The sequence below is a fragment of the Cupressus sempervirens genome, chromosome 10 (assembly GCF_028749045.1).
Source record: "Cupressus sempervirens isolate cs-2001-9-10 chromosome 10, ASM2874904v1, whole genome shotgun sequence".
Classification (NCBI taxonomy): domain Eukaryota; kingdom Viridiplantae; phylum Streptophyta; class Pinopsida; order Cupressales; family Cupressaceae; genus Cupressus; species Cupressus sempervirens.
The window spans coordinates 651374981-651393419 of record NC_143127.1 but is presented as its reverse complement, the minus strand read 5'-3'; the positions used below and the strand labels follow the sequence as shown (position 1 = coordinate 651393419).

The following is an 18439-nucleotide window of genomic DNA, read 5'->3' as shown; positions in this document are numbered from 1 at the left end:
GTGGCAGTCATTCAAACATGAGCGACAATTATTCATTTCCCCTACTTGCATTGTACAAAGCACATGCATAGAAGAAAAACCCAACATTTGTGAGCCATGTTGGTACACACCCAATTCAATAAAATGATGTTTCCAAAGCCCCCCACATATTTGAAATTTCCTTAAAGAGTTTCATTTCATAGTAGGTTAATTTCTTGATTTGCTTTCCCATTTATCTAGAAATCAAATAAATGGTGTTAGTATTAAGATTATGTCATAATCTATTATTACTTTATATTTCAAGTCAAACAATTCTTATTAGAAGTATATTCTTGTTTTCACTAATTATTATTATTAATATTATAATTATATTGTTTAGAAGTTAGGTTGCAAGCTTTTTATGAGGAGGTTGAAATTTTTTTGTTAATTTTGCGTTCTTGAATAAATAATGAATAGTGTACCACCATCACTTGAAATCTTTAATGCACAATCAATATGATAATTGTAATCTAAGAAAGTGTGACAAAGGCATCATTAGTCTAATCTAAATAGTAGTAATAAACTACAACATGTATAGGTAGCATAGATGTCTAGATTTATTTGAATTTTCATCTCAAATTAAAATGGTTGCTTTATTAATTAAATAATAATAAATTAATTAATTATTCATGATATTCCTCCTAAACCTAGCTTAATTAGTTAATGTGATCACATCTCCTATAATCTAGTTAATTAACTGATAGATCTGCATACCCATTTATTTAATTAATCTCATTAATCTCCTTCCACAATAAAGTTAAACAAATAAATATATATGTCTAAATTAATCTCCTTTTTACCGTTTCCCTTGGAGTACATCTACATCTTATACAACTAGTTGCCTCTAGTGTGTTCTTCTTCTTGAAGAAACATTTGAAATTGTAATTCCTCATTGTTCCTTGCTCCTCCCTCCATGAAATTAATGATCCTCTTCATCTTTCTAATAAAGCATCTCACTTTACTTGCATTCAATCATCCACGATAATTATGCATGGTTTCTCTACAAATTTCCTCCTTAATCAATATCAAGTCACTTTTCGTTTTTCATCCATTATCACTCTTATTTTGCACTTTGTGCCCTTCATCTAGCAATTTTTTGCATCTCTGGCGAAACTATATTTGCACTCATTATCTTACTATTTTGCACTTCCATTGAGAATTTGGAATTTTTTTCCAACATAAAAGTGAGTACACATCAAGACCATTTTTTTGGAGCTAGTTGGTTTGCATTTTTTGTTTTTTATTGTTGACCATTTAGCTTCTTTTATCGTCCAATATTGATTTTTCTTGTTTATTGTTCTTGTTAAAGGTGTTTGGTTTGGTATTTGAGTGTTTTATTAACACATAATTTACCTAGACATATTCTCACATGCCTAGTGGGCCTCATGTCATGAGCCAAACTAGAACAAAGTTATTTTCTTAAGCATTTTTCATTTTAGGTTGTGAATTCTCACATGTAAAACAGAACTCAAAAGGTTGATTTTCACTTTGGAAGGAGCTCTCGAAATCAAGATTTACAAATTGGTGAGTTTCCATTATAGTGCAATGAGTTTACAAAACCAACTAATGGAAAGGAGTTGTAGAATGAAATGAATGCTCTATTTTCTACTAATAGAGCTAGATTTGAACTGACAATTGACGGTTTTTCACTTTTTCTTGCGTTTCAGAAGATCTAGTGAGCTTCAATTGTAAGAATGAAGAAATAGTTGAATCTATTTTTAATATTTTGGCATGATTAAACTAATTGTCAGAGGGAATTCTATTTTCTATTGACTATATGGTGTAGCAAGTTTGATAAACCATTGGTGACTATCTATTAGAAATTTATTTTATAATATGGCAAGATTCAATTGGCATTTGACTAGTTTGTGGGTAAATAGTATTCTTGTGAGATTTAATTACAATATGGTGTTTGCAACTTTTATCATTTTTCTAGATTTCCAAATACTAATCAACAAACTTCTAAAAAAAATTGATGTTGCTAGCAATCAATGCATCATTTTCATTTGCCAAAGGCTTATATATTGTAAACAAACCTTTTGATTGTTTCTCAAAGTAGTTAAGATGTTTAATAAATGGACATGTTCATATTTTATAATAGAAAACATTTCAATTCCATAAGGGAATACAACTTTTCCTTTGTGTATTTGGTGTACTTGCATGTAAAAGGTGGACCCAATATTGTATCTAGTATTACTCACTTGAATAACTTCAAAACACCATATATTTCCTTTGTAGAGAACCAAGATCCAAAAGATTCAAGTCACCATACTTCAAGTATCATAGTTATACTTAATTGATACACATGTAAAATTTATTTCTTTATGAGTTTCTACCACTACATAAACTTTCCACAAACCTCATAGATAATTTTGCTTCAACAATTTTTTAGATGGAAGACTGTAAAAAGTTTTTTCCATGACATGTGCTAGACACACACACACACACACACATTGTGTGTGTGTGTGTGTGTGTGTGTGTGTGTGTGTGTGTGTGTGTGTGTGTGTGTGTGTGTGTGTGTGTGTGTGTGTGTGTGTGTGTGTGTGTGTGTGTGTGTGTGTGTGTGTGTGTGTGTGTGTGTGTGTGTGTGTGTGCATAAATAAAAGGAGAAAAACAAGATGTAAGAGATTCTCTAGCTTTCCTTAATGCAAAAATTAGAAGGAAGACTCCTCACTATGCTCTAGTTAGACTTAAACACAAGGTGGGACAACAATCCTTCATTGTTTCATGATTAAGAATGAAATGAATTTAGGGTAAATGATCTAATGATGCAGAATATGATGCTAAATAAGAAAAATTGTCAAGATTCAAGAGGTATGGATTGACAAAAAATATATTAAACAACTAAAATTATGAGATGCAAAATATTGTACCCACCTATAGATTAAATTTGAATTAATTTTATGAGACTACATAGAATGAATTGGAAGTTTTATTCTTCGTTACATTTTATAACTTTTTATTTTGTTCCTTGTGTTTTCTTTTAATATTTTGTTAGTAGCTTTGATAGGTCCGAAACTTTTTAGAATGGTTCCAACATCTCCACTATCTATTTATGCACATAAAGAAATGGGGAAAAGGTTGTGGAAAGAGGTTTTCCTTGGTTAGAGAAGTGTGTTTAAGAATTGACCTTGAAAATGAAATGAAATTGCATCAAGAAAATTAAATATATTGAAGGTAAATATTAGATTTACTGTGTAAATAACTTCATGAATGGATACTAAGATTACACATATTCATGAATATTGTAATATGCCTCTTTCAAATTACAATTGTTGGCTCTTGGAATTTAGAAAGGAATCAAGATGACCTCATAAATGTATGAATGTGTGAATGTTACTTCTAGAACTTCAATGTTGTTATGTTTGATAAAGATTTTGTTATGATTGATGAATGCATGTACATGGACAGAGGATCTTCTTGGTTTCTTGATAAATTCTCTACCTAGTCATCATGGGAGAGAAACATGCTACAATGGAGAAAACTGCCTTCAAAATGCCTTGAATGCTTAGAGAAATTCCAAAGCTTGAATGCTTATCTTTAAATCTTGAGTTCACTTGATTTTTTTTTTATCATGAATGGCTTATTAATAATGGATTAATAATCATTGATACCAAAATGAGGAGATATATGATTTTTTATACCCCTTGAAATATTTTAGGACTCAAAAGTAAGCCATGCCGACCACTACATCTAACTTCCCACTAAAATACTAAAACATGGCCATAATTCAAATCTAGGCCCAAACCTAGAAAAGAATAATGCCTCTGGCATTGTATTACCAGGAAAAAGTGCCAAAATTAAAATGGGGTGCTAGAAAGATAGCGAAGGTGTAGAATCGAGAGGAGATAGGTAGTTGGATCAAATATAATAGACACAAATTCTCATAATCGCCAAAAAAAATCCTAAGCATCTAATTATGATTCCTAAATTTTAGGACAATACAACATGTGTGTAAGTATGCATGCATGTTGAATACAAATTTTAAATAGATACTTTATTCCCAATGTCTCATAATTTCTCCCTTTATTCCTTAACTCTAGACACAATGTCACTAACAGTTTAATTTTAATTTAAACTAATCTATCTAGAAACAAGAATTTATTTGTGTTTGAATCTCATATAACTATATTAGAGCTCTAGGTACATGTAGAAGTAGAAATACATTTTATATGAGGGATAAGTGAGTCATTTATAAATATGCATAAGAGAACCTCAAATTTGGATTATCCTTTTTCACTGGAGCAATAACTTTAGGTATAGCTGGTGTCATTTACAATGGTCCAAACATTGTGCCTTTTCATTAGAATCTACATCTTAACTTTCAATTTCCGCAATTTATGTCATCTAACTAAATTGATTCAATGAGATGTGATTTAATCAAAATTTCCATTTTAAAGAGATCAAACAAAAGCTACCAATTCCACATGTCTTATCTCAGCTTTAACTTCTTCTACTCTTGAGTATTGTGTGTCCAAATTTTTTTCCTTTAATTGTTGCAAACCTTTTCTCAATGGAATTATCTTTTAAACCATGTAATGGTCCATATTTTGTGACTTCTTTTGGATAATGTAGTTGCTTAAATTTATAGTACACACTTTACAAAATACAACCTAATGGATTTCTTGACCTTACGTGAAAAGTTCAAGGAAACTTACAACTCCTTTTCTTGGTGTAAACTTCCTTTTCTTAAGTTGTGGTACACCTTTCTCTTTATTAGAGATAAATTCTTCTAAAATGAAATTCAGTAGAAATTTGTGGTCTTTTCAATTCTCACCTAAAAAATCTCTACATTCATAGATGTGTGTGTGTATTATAAGAGTTTGATTTACTGACCTCCTTCACACAAAATATAGAAATCAACATATATCTAAAGATCAAATCCTCTATTTGAATCTTGATCATTATGGATTTATTGCATGAGGATTCTTTGATACCAAATGGAAAATAAAAGAAAAATTGTAAAGATCTCAAAATCTTTTTAAACCAAAGTATTAAACATACGTTGAGATACATTATCAGCAAGGAAAAATTAGAATAGGTGCATTAAATACAATAGAAAACTCAAAGACCCTAGATTCTATGCAAGATCCTAATAAAGTCAATAGAGAAAATAGTTTAAAAGTAAACCATGAAAGAAAATTCAAACCAACAAAGTGTCACATCTAATATGAAAATCCTCCAATTCCCTTCTCAAATTCTCGACTGTCAAGTTTTCACAAATGCAAATATTAAAGTTCAAAACAATGACAAAATTATATTTAAGTTTGTTGTTAAATGAGATGAGGGATTCAACCGATTTAAATAAATAATTGACAATAGGTGAATGACAAAGATTGATTTTCTTTTTAGGAGATCAATGGTTAAGATCGATTGAGAGAATGAACTTTAAGTGGAGAGGGAGTTGGGGGAAATTAGTAAGCGATAAGTGGAGAGAGATGGGAGTTAAGCGAGGAAAATAGAAGAGCTGAGTAGGGAGTAAGTTAGAGTAAGTGGTGTTAGAAATAAATATATTAAATTTTTATTCTCACCCACATGAGAGGATAACTTAAACGTGTGAGGCCTCACTTGATCCGCCATAGCATAGATGACATATTTGCATCATGATACTTCTAATTTGATGTTTTGATATACTTAGAGACTATGGGGTTATGTTATTTTAATATCTGCATTTTGATGATCCACACTTATGTTTGCACATTAAGACCTAAATAATATAATTAATGATTTCGTTCATGTATTAACCTTCTTCAATTGCTTTGTTAGAAGTTGAATTGCAAAAATGCTTGCAATGTATAAGTGGAGGTATGCTACTTTCTTTTTGATATTCGGGATTTGGATATTTTGACATTACTCAAGACTTAGTAGGACAATGACTTAGTTTAACCATTGATTTTGAAAGTTACAATAGTGTTATGCATCTATGATATGAACTGTGAACTTGATATTGTGAATGGGATGATCAAACACATATGGATGAAACTTTATGACATGATAGAATTAGATTATGATATGATGAATAATGTTTTGAAAAAATCAAAGGTTACTTGAAATATATTTTCTAACAATTGGAAGCAAATTAAGTAGTTAATGATGATGCTTCTAGATATCAGTTAGTGTAATATATTAAAATTTTATGCATAAAAAATTTTACACACACACACACACACACACACACCTTTTTATGTAAATTTCAGTGTCACATAATACATAGTTACCACATGTTATATTTAGAATGTGTGGATGGTATTGTTTAGGATCATTTAGATATTGGAGTGGATAGAAGTAGGAAGTAAGTAATTACCTTAAATAACATTGTAGTAGTTGGTAAAGTTATGTGAGTTGTAATTATATAATTAGTAAATAAAGTAACTTTTAAAATAATAATAATGAGAAATAATTAAAATAAAATAAATAAAGAGTAGTATGTATAACAATTACATTTGGAATATATATATATATATATATATATATATATAGTAGCAAAATTACATGCATGAATCTAAAATAGGAAAGGTTGTGAAGTATATAGGACACATTATAGTGGGAAAGAAAATTTTATAAACACCTTGTAATTGAACAATAACAAAGATGTTAAGTGGAATGGGACAATATAAATATCATGAAAATAATTAACTTATTAACCTAATAATTTTTTGTGTATGCCTATTGTGCTAGCTCATACTCAGCACCCTAATTACATTCCAAAACAAATTAAATTGAAATTTGATATGCTGACACCTAACTAAAATATATCCCTAAACTTTAATTGGGAATACTAGCCTCCTAACCTTGACACCTAAGGCTGGTTAAAGTATCAATATACCTGATGGTATTAATGAATAAGGTTATAAGATCTAGAGTCAGAATGTCTAGGACAATTGTAAATATAGTCACATCTACAAAGCTACTAAATTATTACATTTGCAAAGATATTAAAAAAAAAAATTAAAAAGTTGGTTGTGTTATGACCTGTTAAAAATTAGGGCATGACAAAATGTATTGAAATTTATTTAAATATATGGAATAGGTAAAGCAATAAGGAATTTAAATAGTAAATAAAATTGTATTATTTATAGAAATGACTAGTTAGGTTAAAGAGGGTTTAAATAATTAGGTTAGTTATTTAGTTGGTGGGGGTGATTTAATTAGGGCCAGTAAATGATGAAGATCAATCAATTAGAAGAAATGATGGATTGATAGATTCAAGACCTTAGACAAAATTATAATAAATAATTAGGAATTATTCAACTATGGATAAGTAGAATAATTTCTAATTGAATAATTAAATCATTCAACTATTCATATGAATGATCAGTGAAAAACATTGTTGTAGGCTCAGGAATTTTTTAATGTCTACTCAAATAACTCTTCTAATTGTATTAAAGAATTTGAAGATAATGACATGACAACAAACTAAAGACTCAAAGAAACCTCTAAAATATACAGTGACACATATTCATTTATGAGCTATTGGGTGAACCCACAATAATGGGTTCCACTTTAGTGGGATGAACAAAAATGTGATATATATGTTTGCGCAAACATGATTTGTATGTTCGCGCGAACATACGTTCACACGAACATGGTAAACGTGTTCGCGCGAACGCCATGTTCGTACGAACATGCAAAATCACAAAAAATTTAACCTTTTTTACTTTTTTCTTTTTTTTTGCTCTTTTGACTGCCATAATTGCAGGAGAATGATCTCCTACTGTAAAATAAAAAATTTCAAAATGTGTTGCTCGGAGCAAGCTTTCCAATGAGTATAATCTTATTACATAATTTAATCATTAAGACTTTCAAATATGAGTTTAACTCATTATAGGTTCATTACCGATTGAACATCAACCGACTTTGACACCTCGAGAAAATTAGTAAATTAGGTCAATTTTTTTTTGAAAAATATGGAGGCATTGGCTTATTGAGATACCTTTCTATTCAAAAAAAAAAAAAAATGGTTTATGATAAATTGACTTCAAATTATTTGTGTCAAACGGAACGTATGTCTGAATTACGGTTCATGTCACTTCAAAACTTCATAAACTATACAATATTCATCAAAAATAAATCAAACCAAATGCAGACATTGGATATTGATGTTACAAATCCAACGCCGAAAGAATTACTCCATTATCATTTCTAGAAAAAAAGTTATGTGTGTCAAACAGACTGTCACTTTTTAAAATATTGAATTTTATTATGTACCACTTTTTGGAGGAGATAAAAAAAATTGACATAAATAAACTTTTTTCTTAGATTAAAAAATATGGTTACAAAGTAGGAACAAAGTACTCAAAATCACTAGTTTATGTCATCTTGAAATTATTTATAGTTTTGGAGATATAGTCACTTGAACGTGACGTTTGTTGCAAAAATATTGATTTCAGTGTCAAAATTGGTCAAAAAGTGGAACCCATTATTGTGGGATCACCCTATTGTTACAAAATTGACCCTCTAATTCCATAATTTACCCAATGGTGTTATTAAATACCACCTATTTATTAGAATTTGTATTTTTTTTAAAAAAAATTTGGCAAATGTGGACGAGGCCACAAACTATATATTAAAATAGCTAGTTTGATAACTCCATGGGCAAAGAACTAGAAAGAAAACCCCATTTCCTTGTTGAAATACAAAAGAAATAAGTAGAAGAAAAGCAGCCCACAAAAGATTTCCCCTACGACAACACAAATTCCAAAGGGCTGCGTTTGGAGACATTAATTTGAATCCTTGATAAAAAGTTCTACTAGAACAATAAAGGTAGATAGAATAATTGGATGAGAATTAAGATTGGGATGTGAAGCCGAGGCAACAAACTCTACATGTTGATCATCACATCCCATATTTGCTAAATAGTCAGCCACAAAATTACCTTCCCTATATATATGAGATACCTAATACTCTCGAAACGAATCCAATAACCCCCAAATTTGTTTTAAGATATAAGTAATTTTCCAATTGAAAGAATTTTTTAAGAGACATGCTTTACTTATAATCATTGAGTCACCCTCAATATGAACTAAATGAAAACCATTTCTTCTTGCTAGTATTAAGTCAGCTAGCAAAGCATGTGCCTCTGCCATATTATTTGTCCCCGGAGGTAAAGGTTGGGATTTAATTGCTAAAACCCTTCCACACTCATCTCTAATGCAAGCTCCAATTCCTGATTTGCCTGGGTTTCCACATGATGCACCATCAAAGTTAATCTTAACAAAACTAGATAACGGAGGAGTCCACTTGACATTTGATCTATCAACTTTCCCAGATAATTTTGGATTTGAATGAGTACCCATAGGAATGTGAATAGCTTTCCAATTCTGAATGATACTACTATCCTAAGCTGATAAATAGTGATTAAAACTAACAAAAGCAATTGCAGAATTAACACTTTCAGATATAGATTTCTCAATCTGATCTTGCACCTTGCTCATATGTGAAGAAACATGATGAAAGATACGCTTGTTTCTTTCCCACCAAAGTGCCCAAACAATAGTTGAAGGAGCACACTTCCAAATACCATGAAACATTGACTTAGGATAAAGCAAGGGCCATGATTGAAAAAGATTCCACAAGTTGTTCAGAAGTGGCATCTCATAATTGAGTTTCTTGAGCACATGTAACCAACACTATTACGCATAAGGACATTGTAATAGTATGTGATCTGCAGTCTCCCATGTTTCTTCACACAAAGCACACTTAAATGGTTGAGCTATTGAAAGTCTAGACAATTTATCACTAGTTAAAATCCTTTTTTTTAAAGCAAGCCAAGTGAAATAGCTTGCTTTGGGGAGCACAACATTATTCGAACAAAGATTGAAAGCATGATGTGGGGGCCTAATTTCAGCCAGATTTTGTAATGCTTTATAACCTTCTTTAACATAGTACCTACCATCTTTAGAAGGAGCCCATCTTACTACATCCTTATCTCGACAAAAATAAATATTTCTTTCCTTAAAAACTCCCAATAAAAAGGAACACTGATTATTGTCCAGCGGTAAGGATGTCAGATCCTTCCAAATACCCTTACCTGAGTGTAACTCACTTGAAACCACAAAATCAATCAATTTTGAGCCCCAATGTTGGTTAGTGATATGCATGATCTCCAAAGCTTGGGGAGAGTTAACAAGAGGTGGGAAGCCCATCCAAGAATCTAACCAGAAAGAAGCAGATAACTTGCTATGTACTTCCCACATGATGTAGTTGAAGACCACCTCTCTTGAAGCCATCGTAAAATTCCAAATTGCTAACCCCTTTGGAGGATTTGCTAAAGTGAAGATACGCAATGGGTCATCAATATCCAAATATTTCTTACGCATAATAGAACACCAGTTGCTATCTGGTTTCTCATACATAAACCAAATGAGTTTGCTTCCAAATGCTTTATTTCTACTTAGAAGTTCATGCAAGCCCACCCCTCCTTTAGACTTAGAATGAGACATCTCTTTTAAAGATATTAGGGGAATCTTGTTATCCCCAAACATATTATCCGACCAAAGAAAACTTCTAATCAGTTTTTCAATCTGGCTAATAATAGAGGCAGGAGCATTCAAGATAGCAAAAAAATAATTTGGAATTGTTGTTAACACTGTTTTGACTAATAGGATTCTCCCTAATAGTAATAGCCATCTCGCTTTCCAAGCTACAAGTCTATGTTTTATCCTCTCAATGATGTTGTTCCAGTAGACAACTCTGTTTTCTCCCACAAAAAAAGGAATTCCCAAATGTGTTGATGGAAGTTTACCCACTAGAAATTGTAAAATATTTGGGATTTTGCAAGCCAAAATAGACTTTGTGTTGAAAAAATAAATTTTTGATTTGAGCTGATTAACTTTTTGACCTGAGGCTAGTGTGTAAGCTTGGAGGGTTCTCTTTATCTGTCTTGCTTCTTGAATGGAGGCATAACCAAAAAGTAGTGTGTCATCCGCAAAAAGAGAATGTGTAACAAACTCATTAGTGTCTGCAATTAGAGCACCTTTCCATACTCCTTGCACCGGTTGGGACTTAATTGACCTATTGAACACTTTTGCCATCAAGATAAATAGAATCGGAGATAGTGGATCACCTTGTCTGATACCTTGTGAGGAAGAGAAAAAACTAGTTGGAGAACCATTAATAATGATTGAGAACCATGCTCTAGATATACATGCTTTTACCCATTTACACCATGTAGCAGAGAAACCAAACTTGTCCAAAACTTTGAATAAAAAGTCCCAGCGAAGTCTATCATAAGCTTTCATCATATCTAACTTAATGACAAAATTTTGAGTCCAATGAGTCTTAATGGAATGTAGAGCTTCATGTGCCACCAGGGCATCTTCCAAAGCTTCCCTTCCTGGCACAAAACCTGCTTGCTCCGGAGAAATAAGATTAGGAATTAATTTCTTCAATTTGAGGTAAATAGCTTTAGTAAAGATTTTGTAGATCACGTTGCACAATGAAATGAGTCTAAAATCAGCAAATGTCTTAAGGTCTTTGACCTTAAGAATAAGGGCAATATTAATGGTATTAAAATTACAAAGCATAGCTTTACTCTTCCTTGATTCCTCCAGTGTTGCCAAGAGGTCCCAACAAATAAAATCAGAATTTTGTATACTCACTTTTATAAAAAAAAAGGTTGAAGTAAACAATTTCAAAAATCAATAAAATGTTGATTTTTTTTTCTTGCACTTTAGTTGTGTATCTTAAGATTTGTTCTTACAAAAAAAATTACAAACACTAAATCAAAATAACAATAAATATTTTAATTCTACAATTAATTTTTTTTTATTAAATAAATAAATAAATCAAATAAACTAAAAATTATCTTAATTAAGAAATTTCATAAATACAATTTCAAAGGTTGCATATGTATTATATCCCCATGTTATACTAGACTTGCTTATAAGACACCTTCTTATCTAATTAACTGGCATGCTTTTATTTGTGGGCTTGTCCTTTTACTTTTATGTCAAAAAACTTGTCTCACACCATAGAACTACTAAACTAATTGACAAGACAGATTTTCCCGAAGTGCCAAACCAAAAATTGGGATACCTCTTTATGATAAAGATATCTATTGGTCTTCTTTTTTTATGCTTTATTTAGTCATCGGACTATATATACACACACACATACATACATATGTCTCATCGTTATTAATTTACTTACAACCTTACAAATTATATAGATTCATGTCAAATATATTAAAATACTATGTAGAGGAAACAACCTAGTTGATGTCTACCGCTATCTCCCCGCCCCCACCCTCCAAGTTACCAATTTTTGTTAACAATGTACTAATTAGAAACTATAGATACACAAAGTTAGCATGGACAACTACCTCTATCAACTTATTCTTTGAGGGCCCGTTTGGTGAGCAGAATAGGAATACGTATTTTGGAATACGTATTCTGAAATACGTATTCTGGAATAAAACGTATTCCTATTCTCCGTTTGGTTCAACGAATATTTGATGGGAATTCACGGACCCAAAAATTTATGTTTTCTAAAATTAAAAAAACTGAAATAGGAATACGTATTCCAATACCACCTATTTTGGTGGAATTGCAAAACTCCATTTTTGGGCCAAAAATGAAATACGTATTACATTTTTGCTTCGTATTCCAATCCCGTTTTGGTGCATCCAAACAATAAATTCACAATTTTTAAAATACGTATTCCTATTCCGCTCACCAAACGGGCCTGAAAGTGCTAGTATAATGTCTCATTTGAAATACTCGTTAATCTCCGACCAGTTAATTTCCCACGTGGATTGATGGACAATACGTTGGGGACAGTAATTGTCGTTAAATTGGCTAGGTGCACCCAATCATATCTCCTCATCACGTGCTCCTTATTTAGCTTTGCAATCTGGGCCTCCGTTTGCCCCATGTTTTTAGGATGCCAAATACAAGCTTTGCTTTCCCACCCATTTCTTCCTCCTTCAAATACCATTCCTCGTCAAATCTTTTCATCATTCCATCTCATTCGGTTCCATCAAATTCTGAATTTTTATTTGCCCTGTTTTGGTGAAGAGATGTCTCAACCTCAGCTGCTCACCATCGATTTCTTTGGAATTGCAAGTCATCAGACTGAAATCCCCCAATTAAACTCCGCCATGGATTGCCCCCAACAATCTCTGTACACTCGATGTAAGTTATCTTTGTTCAATGTACCGATTCTATTTCATACAATTTACAATAAATTCGTTAATTTAATCCTCATATTGTTGGGGTTTTAATTTATGCAGCAATGCAGTCATGCCTCGGAAAGATTACGCCTCGTATGTTGCAACAACTGATCTCACACGGATGTTTCGGCGATTTAGAAGATTGTCAGAAAGAAGATCAGATTGGGGCGTTTGAAGGAATGAAAACCCTGGATCTGTTCCCGCAGCATCCGCTAGGGTTTCAATCCAACGGTGAACAGGACAAAAGCCAATCGGCTTTGTTGGAATCCCACGCTGTTGAAACATCAAATTTCAGTAAGTTATCCGCTCAAATTTGTGACGATTGAGTGGATAAAAAAAATATTTTGACAGCACATTAACGATGTATTGTTGATTTTGTTACGCAGATCCTCCGATGGCGAAGAGATTATCACTTCAACGATTTCTGCAGAAACGGAAGGACAGGTGTGTTGAATGTCTTGGTTTATTTTTGATGTAGCTTATGAAAAAACAGAGCATTTCAATGTGTGAATTTTGATGAATTTGTGATTTTTTCTGTGTGCGCGCAGACTGAGCAGAATCATTCCATACGCGGCCTCATCAGAGTAAGGAATCTCAATTTATTTACTCTGAATGGGAAAGCTGAAGAAGAAGGGGGATGAATCTGATTATCAGAAACAGAAGTGCCAAAGTGTTTTGGGGGAAAATTATGACAGGAGGAGTCTGACATCACTGTCTATTGCATTTGGACAAAGCAGACGCATGGAAGAATACGCCAGCATTTGTGCCGCATCTTCATGAACACCCCCAACTCAATAAAGCAATCTTTTTGAAGCCTTCCTCAAGTTTCCTTACATCTTCATTTCATATCATTTAACATTTTAAACAATTAGTTCATTTCTAGATTTGTTTTCCCATTTATATAGGTACCAAATAATTGGTCTGTTTAATTTTATAACTTTGTCAATTTTTGTTTCAAGTTAGAGATCTTTTAGTAGCAAGTACACTTGGTTTGTTTAGAAGTTGGATTGCATGCTCTCTACAAGGGGCTAAATAGTGCACAGACACTGATTGATTAAATCTAGAATGCACAACTAATGATAACGATGGGGTCTCAAGGAGGGGAACTTTTTAAAAAATTAAAGTGGGTGGCAGCTGAAATTTTCTAGGAGTATTTAAAGATGAGCAGTCTCATTAGTTTTCTAGTTTATTTCAGCTTTAAAATGATGGTTCCTAAATTTAAGTAAGCTAGTGGTCCCATGAAGTTTACAGTAAAAAATGACTTAAGATTTAAATTTATGATATTATTATTTTATTGCTATCATAAATAACTTTTCAAAATAAAAAATAAATTATTGACATGTGGCGACAAATTTCCCAAAGCTAGTGTGCTAGTTCTAGCTCCACCCCATTTTCACTCACTCAAGTTGAGAGCACTAAAAAGTTAGGGCTCCTATTTTGTAGGAAAATATTCTAAATAAATCTTTAACCCCTACAAAAATTATCATGGGGTCACCCGCTCCAAAAAAAATAGAGCCTAAATGCGATATGGTAATTATAATTAGAGAAAGTGTGATCAAGACATCATCAATCTCCTATAGATGGTAATAATATTGTATCAGATTTGTCTAGAATACATAGGTAATTGAGCATAGAAAGATGATTATATCATACTTTATTCATAAAGAAGCATTGATGTAATAACCCCAATCGGTTATACCTTCGTCAAACACAAATTCTTCTCTAATTCACTTGTTTGATATTTCATCAAACACTTTGCAGGCAAGAGATATATTGCATATCTAAAATTTTGATTGCTTTCTAAATGCCAATTTTTAATAAATATGTGTACAAAGAACTTCAAAACATCTAACAATGAAGATACAAATATTTTTGTATAACACTGATTACAAATAGGAAAATGTGCATCTACATCAATAAGACATTAGGGCAAAAAATTGTAATATAAAACTTCTAATTTAAATCACATTACAACATATTTAAAAAACCCTACCAATACCCTAAATATCTACTCTCAAACATGCAAAATGTAGTAAATGAAAACCTAAAATTGCTCAAAAAATTTGAATTTTACTGTAGCAAATCACTGTAGCATGACACTATAATAGAATCATTGTAGCAACGGTACTGTAGCAAAGTTACTATAGCAAATTTACTGTAGCAGTGATACTACAACAGAGTTATTGTAGCAATATCCAACTTATTCCTCACTCCACAAATCTATCCCTAGGCCACAAATTTGGCACAATGAAAATATTGATTTGTTTTCTCCAACAGTCGCAACCCTTCAGAAGATATTTCACCACCTCGGTTATGCAAATCAATGAGAGTGTTTGCTCCCAATGATCAATGTAGTGACTGCGAAAACCCTTGGCTCCACAAGCTATTTAGAAGAGTAGATGGCAACACATTCGATGATCAACAATGACGCTGCCCTCCTGCCCTCCCTATTTATTCTTTTCCTCCAATAGATGGACCTCCTTCTAGAAGAAATGAAATAATATTTAATTCCTCCTTCTAGAAGATTCTTTTAATTTATTTAATTAACTTTAGTTGCTTTCAATTAAATTAATAAAATATAAAGTCACCTTTTAATTTTAGTTTATTTAATGATTTATAAGAAATTAATTTAATCAATTTCTCTTTATTCCTTCACTTAGCCTTCAAAGAAAGTAAAGGCTAAGAACTCCATTAAGAGGCTAAAAAGATGGGGACATTACAGTTCGCCCCTCTTGAAATTGTTTGTCCCCAAGCAATCTCAACTCTGGATGCTACAAAAAAAATTCACTCTCCCAAGTGGCATCCTCTATAGGCAGGTCCTTCCACTTCACCAAGTACTCCCTGATAGTGTATCTCCTTAAATTCCTCTCCCTGAATGCAATGATAGCCTCTGGTACCAAAACCAATTTCCCCTTATTGTCTAAGGGTGAAAGCATTGTAGAAGGAACAATCTCGTGTCCTAATGCCTTTTTGAGATGTGACACATGAAAAATATTATGGACTTTGCTCTTTGCCAGCAAATCCAACTCGTAAGCCACCTCTCCAACTCTCTTGATCACCCTAAAAGGCCCATAGTAATGTGGCTTGAGTTTTTTAGCACCACTCTTTTTTTAGAGTGGACGGGCAGTAAGGCTGCAACATCAGATATACCATATCTCCTACCTCAAAAGTTTGCTCAATTCTCTTCTGATTAGCATACCGCTTCTATTGATTCTATGCCTTAGTGATATTATCCTTAAGAGCCTTTATAATGTCCTAAATCTCCTATAATAAATCTCCAACACTAGGCACTCTACTATCTGATAACAACAAATCCATGCAATTGGGTGCTTCATATCCATATAATTCCATGAATGGTGACATCTGGATAGACATGTGATAAGTAGAATTGTAACAATACTCACAAAGATATATCCACTTAACCCAAGCCTTTTATTGTCCTGCTATGCAATTCCTGAAATATCCCTCCACCCATTTGTTCACTATATATGTCTGACCATCTATCTAGGGGTGGTAGTTAATACTTGGATTGAGCTCTATCCTGCACAATCCTAACAACTATTGCCAGAAGTGACTCATAAACATGCTATCCCTATCACTAATGATGCTCTGAAGTAAAACATGCAACCTGAATACCTCTTCGAAGAATAAATTTTTCACCCATTTAATGGTGTATGTAGTGTTGATCAAGAAGAAGTGGGCAAACTTTGTAAGCCGATCAATAACAACATATATATAGTCTCTACCCTAGGCTATCAAAAATCCTGTGATGAAGTCCATGGATAAACACTCCCACTTCCTGTCTGAAATTGAAAGTGGTTGAAGTAAGCTGGCTAGGTAAGAGTGCTCATGTTTATTCTGCTGGCAAGTAGGACAATCTCTAACAAATTGCAATACCTCATCTTTAAGCCCTTTCCAAGAAAAATGCTTACGAATCTGCTGGTAGGTTTTGTAAAACCTTGGATGTCCTACCATAGGTGAGTCATGATAAACTCTCAACACCATCCTCCTCACCTCTGACCATGACACCAAATAAATGTGCCATTTGTAAATGATGAGCTCATTCATAAGGGTGAAATCACTATTTTGGATCAATCCATCTATGAATTTCGATGCCCATGTCTTCTTTGCATAGTCTACAAGGATCAAATGTCTTCAACTGTGATATATCTGTCATCAAGCTCAAGTGATATATCTATCATCAAGCTCAAGTGGGGTCTTCATGACAAGGCATCTGCTACTACATTATGTGTCCCCTTAAAATAGGTAATATCAAAGTCATACGCATGTAATTTACTTACCCGTTTCTGCTACCTGTTATTAAGATCTTGCTAGCCTAAGAAATGTTTCGGGCTATTGTGGTCAGCTTTTATATTGAATTCGCTACCTACTAAATACTGCCTAAATTTGGCCAAAGAATGCATTATGACCAACATTTCGTAATCATACATGTTGAAGCTCCTCTCAACTCCCCTGAGCTTCCTACTCTCATAAGCAATTGGGTGCTTGTCTTGCATAAGCACCACTCCAACACCTTCGCCAGATGTATCACAATATAGCTCAAAAGGTTTGCTAAAATCTAGTAATGTTGGCACTGGACAAGAAGTCATCAATTCCTTGAATTTATCATAACACTCTTGTGGCTCAAGAGTCCATAAGAAAGCCCCCTTTCTCATCAAATTTGTTAAGGGTGTTGCATGCCTAGAATATCCATTAATAAACCTCCTGTAGAACTCACACAACCCCAAAAGTCCTCTCAACCATGTTAGGTTCACTGGAGTAGGCCACTCAATAATAGCACAAATCTTTTCAGGATCCATGTGTACTCCCTAAGCACCGATAATGTGACCTAGATATAATAACTCCGATAATCCCAAATCACACTTTGATTCTTTTTCATACAAGGACTCCCTGCTCAAAATGTTCAACACAATGTCTAAGTGTCGCACATTCTCATCCCATATCCTACTATACACTAGGATGTCATTAAAGAAGACTAAAACAAATTTCCCTAAATGATGTTGAAAGACCCTATTCATTCTGGACTAAAAAGTAGCTAGAGCATTTGTTAGCCCAAATGACATAACAACAAACTCAAAATGGCCACAATGACACCTAAATGTTGTCTTCTCTATATCCTGCTTTTTGACTCAGATCTGATGATAGACTCATCTCAAATCAATTTTGGAGAAAAAACATGCTTCGTGTAGCTCATCTAATAACTCATCAATCTATGGGATGGGATATCTA

General features: G+C 32.8%; 1 protein-coding gene across 1 annotated transcript; it reads left to right on the top strand.

The window, feature by feature from the left end:
• The first annotated feature begins 12961 nt into the window (after window positions 1-12961).
• On the top strand, window positions 12962-14126 carry LOC149535509 (uncharacterized). The gene is made up of 4 exons (XM_089804694.1): window positions 12962-13151; window positions 13250-13483; window positions 13576-13633; window positions 13738-14126. Exons 1-4 carry the CDS (start codon window positions 13037-13039, stop codon window positions 13775-13777), a joined length of 447 nt encoding a protein of 148 aa, XP_089660820.1. The 5' UTR covers window positions 12962-13036; the 3' UTR covers window positions 13778-14126.
• Window positions 14127-18439: the final 4313 nt, after the last annotated feature.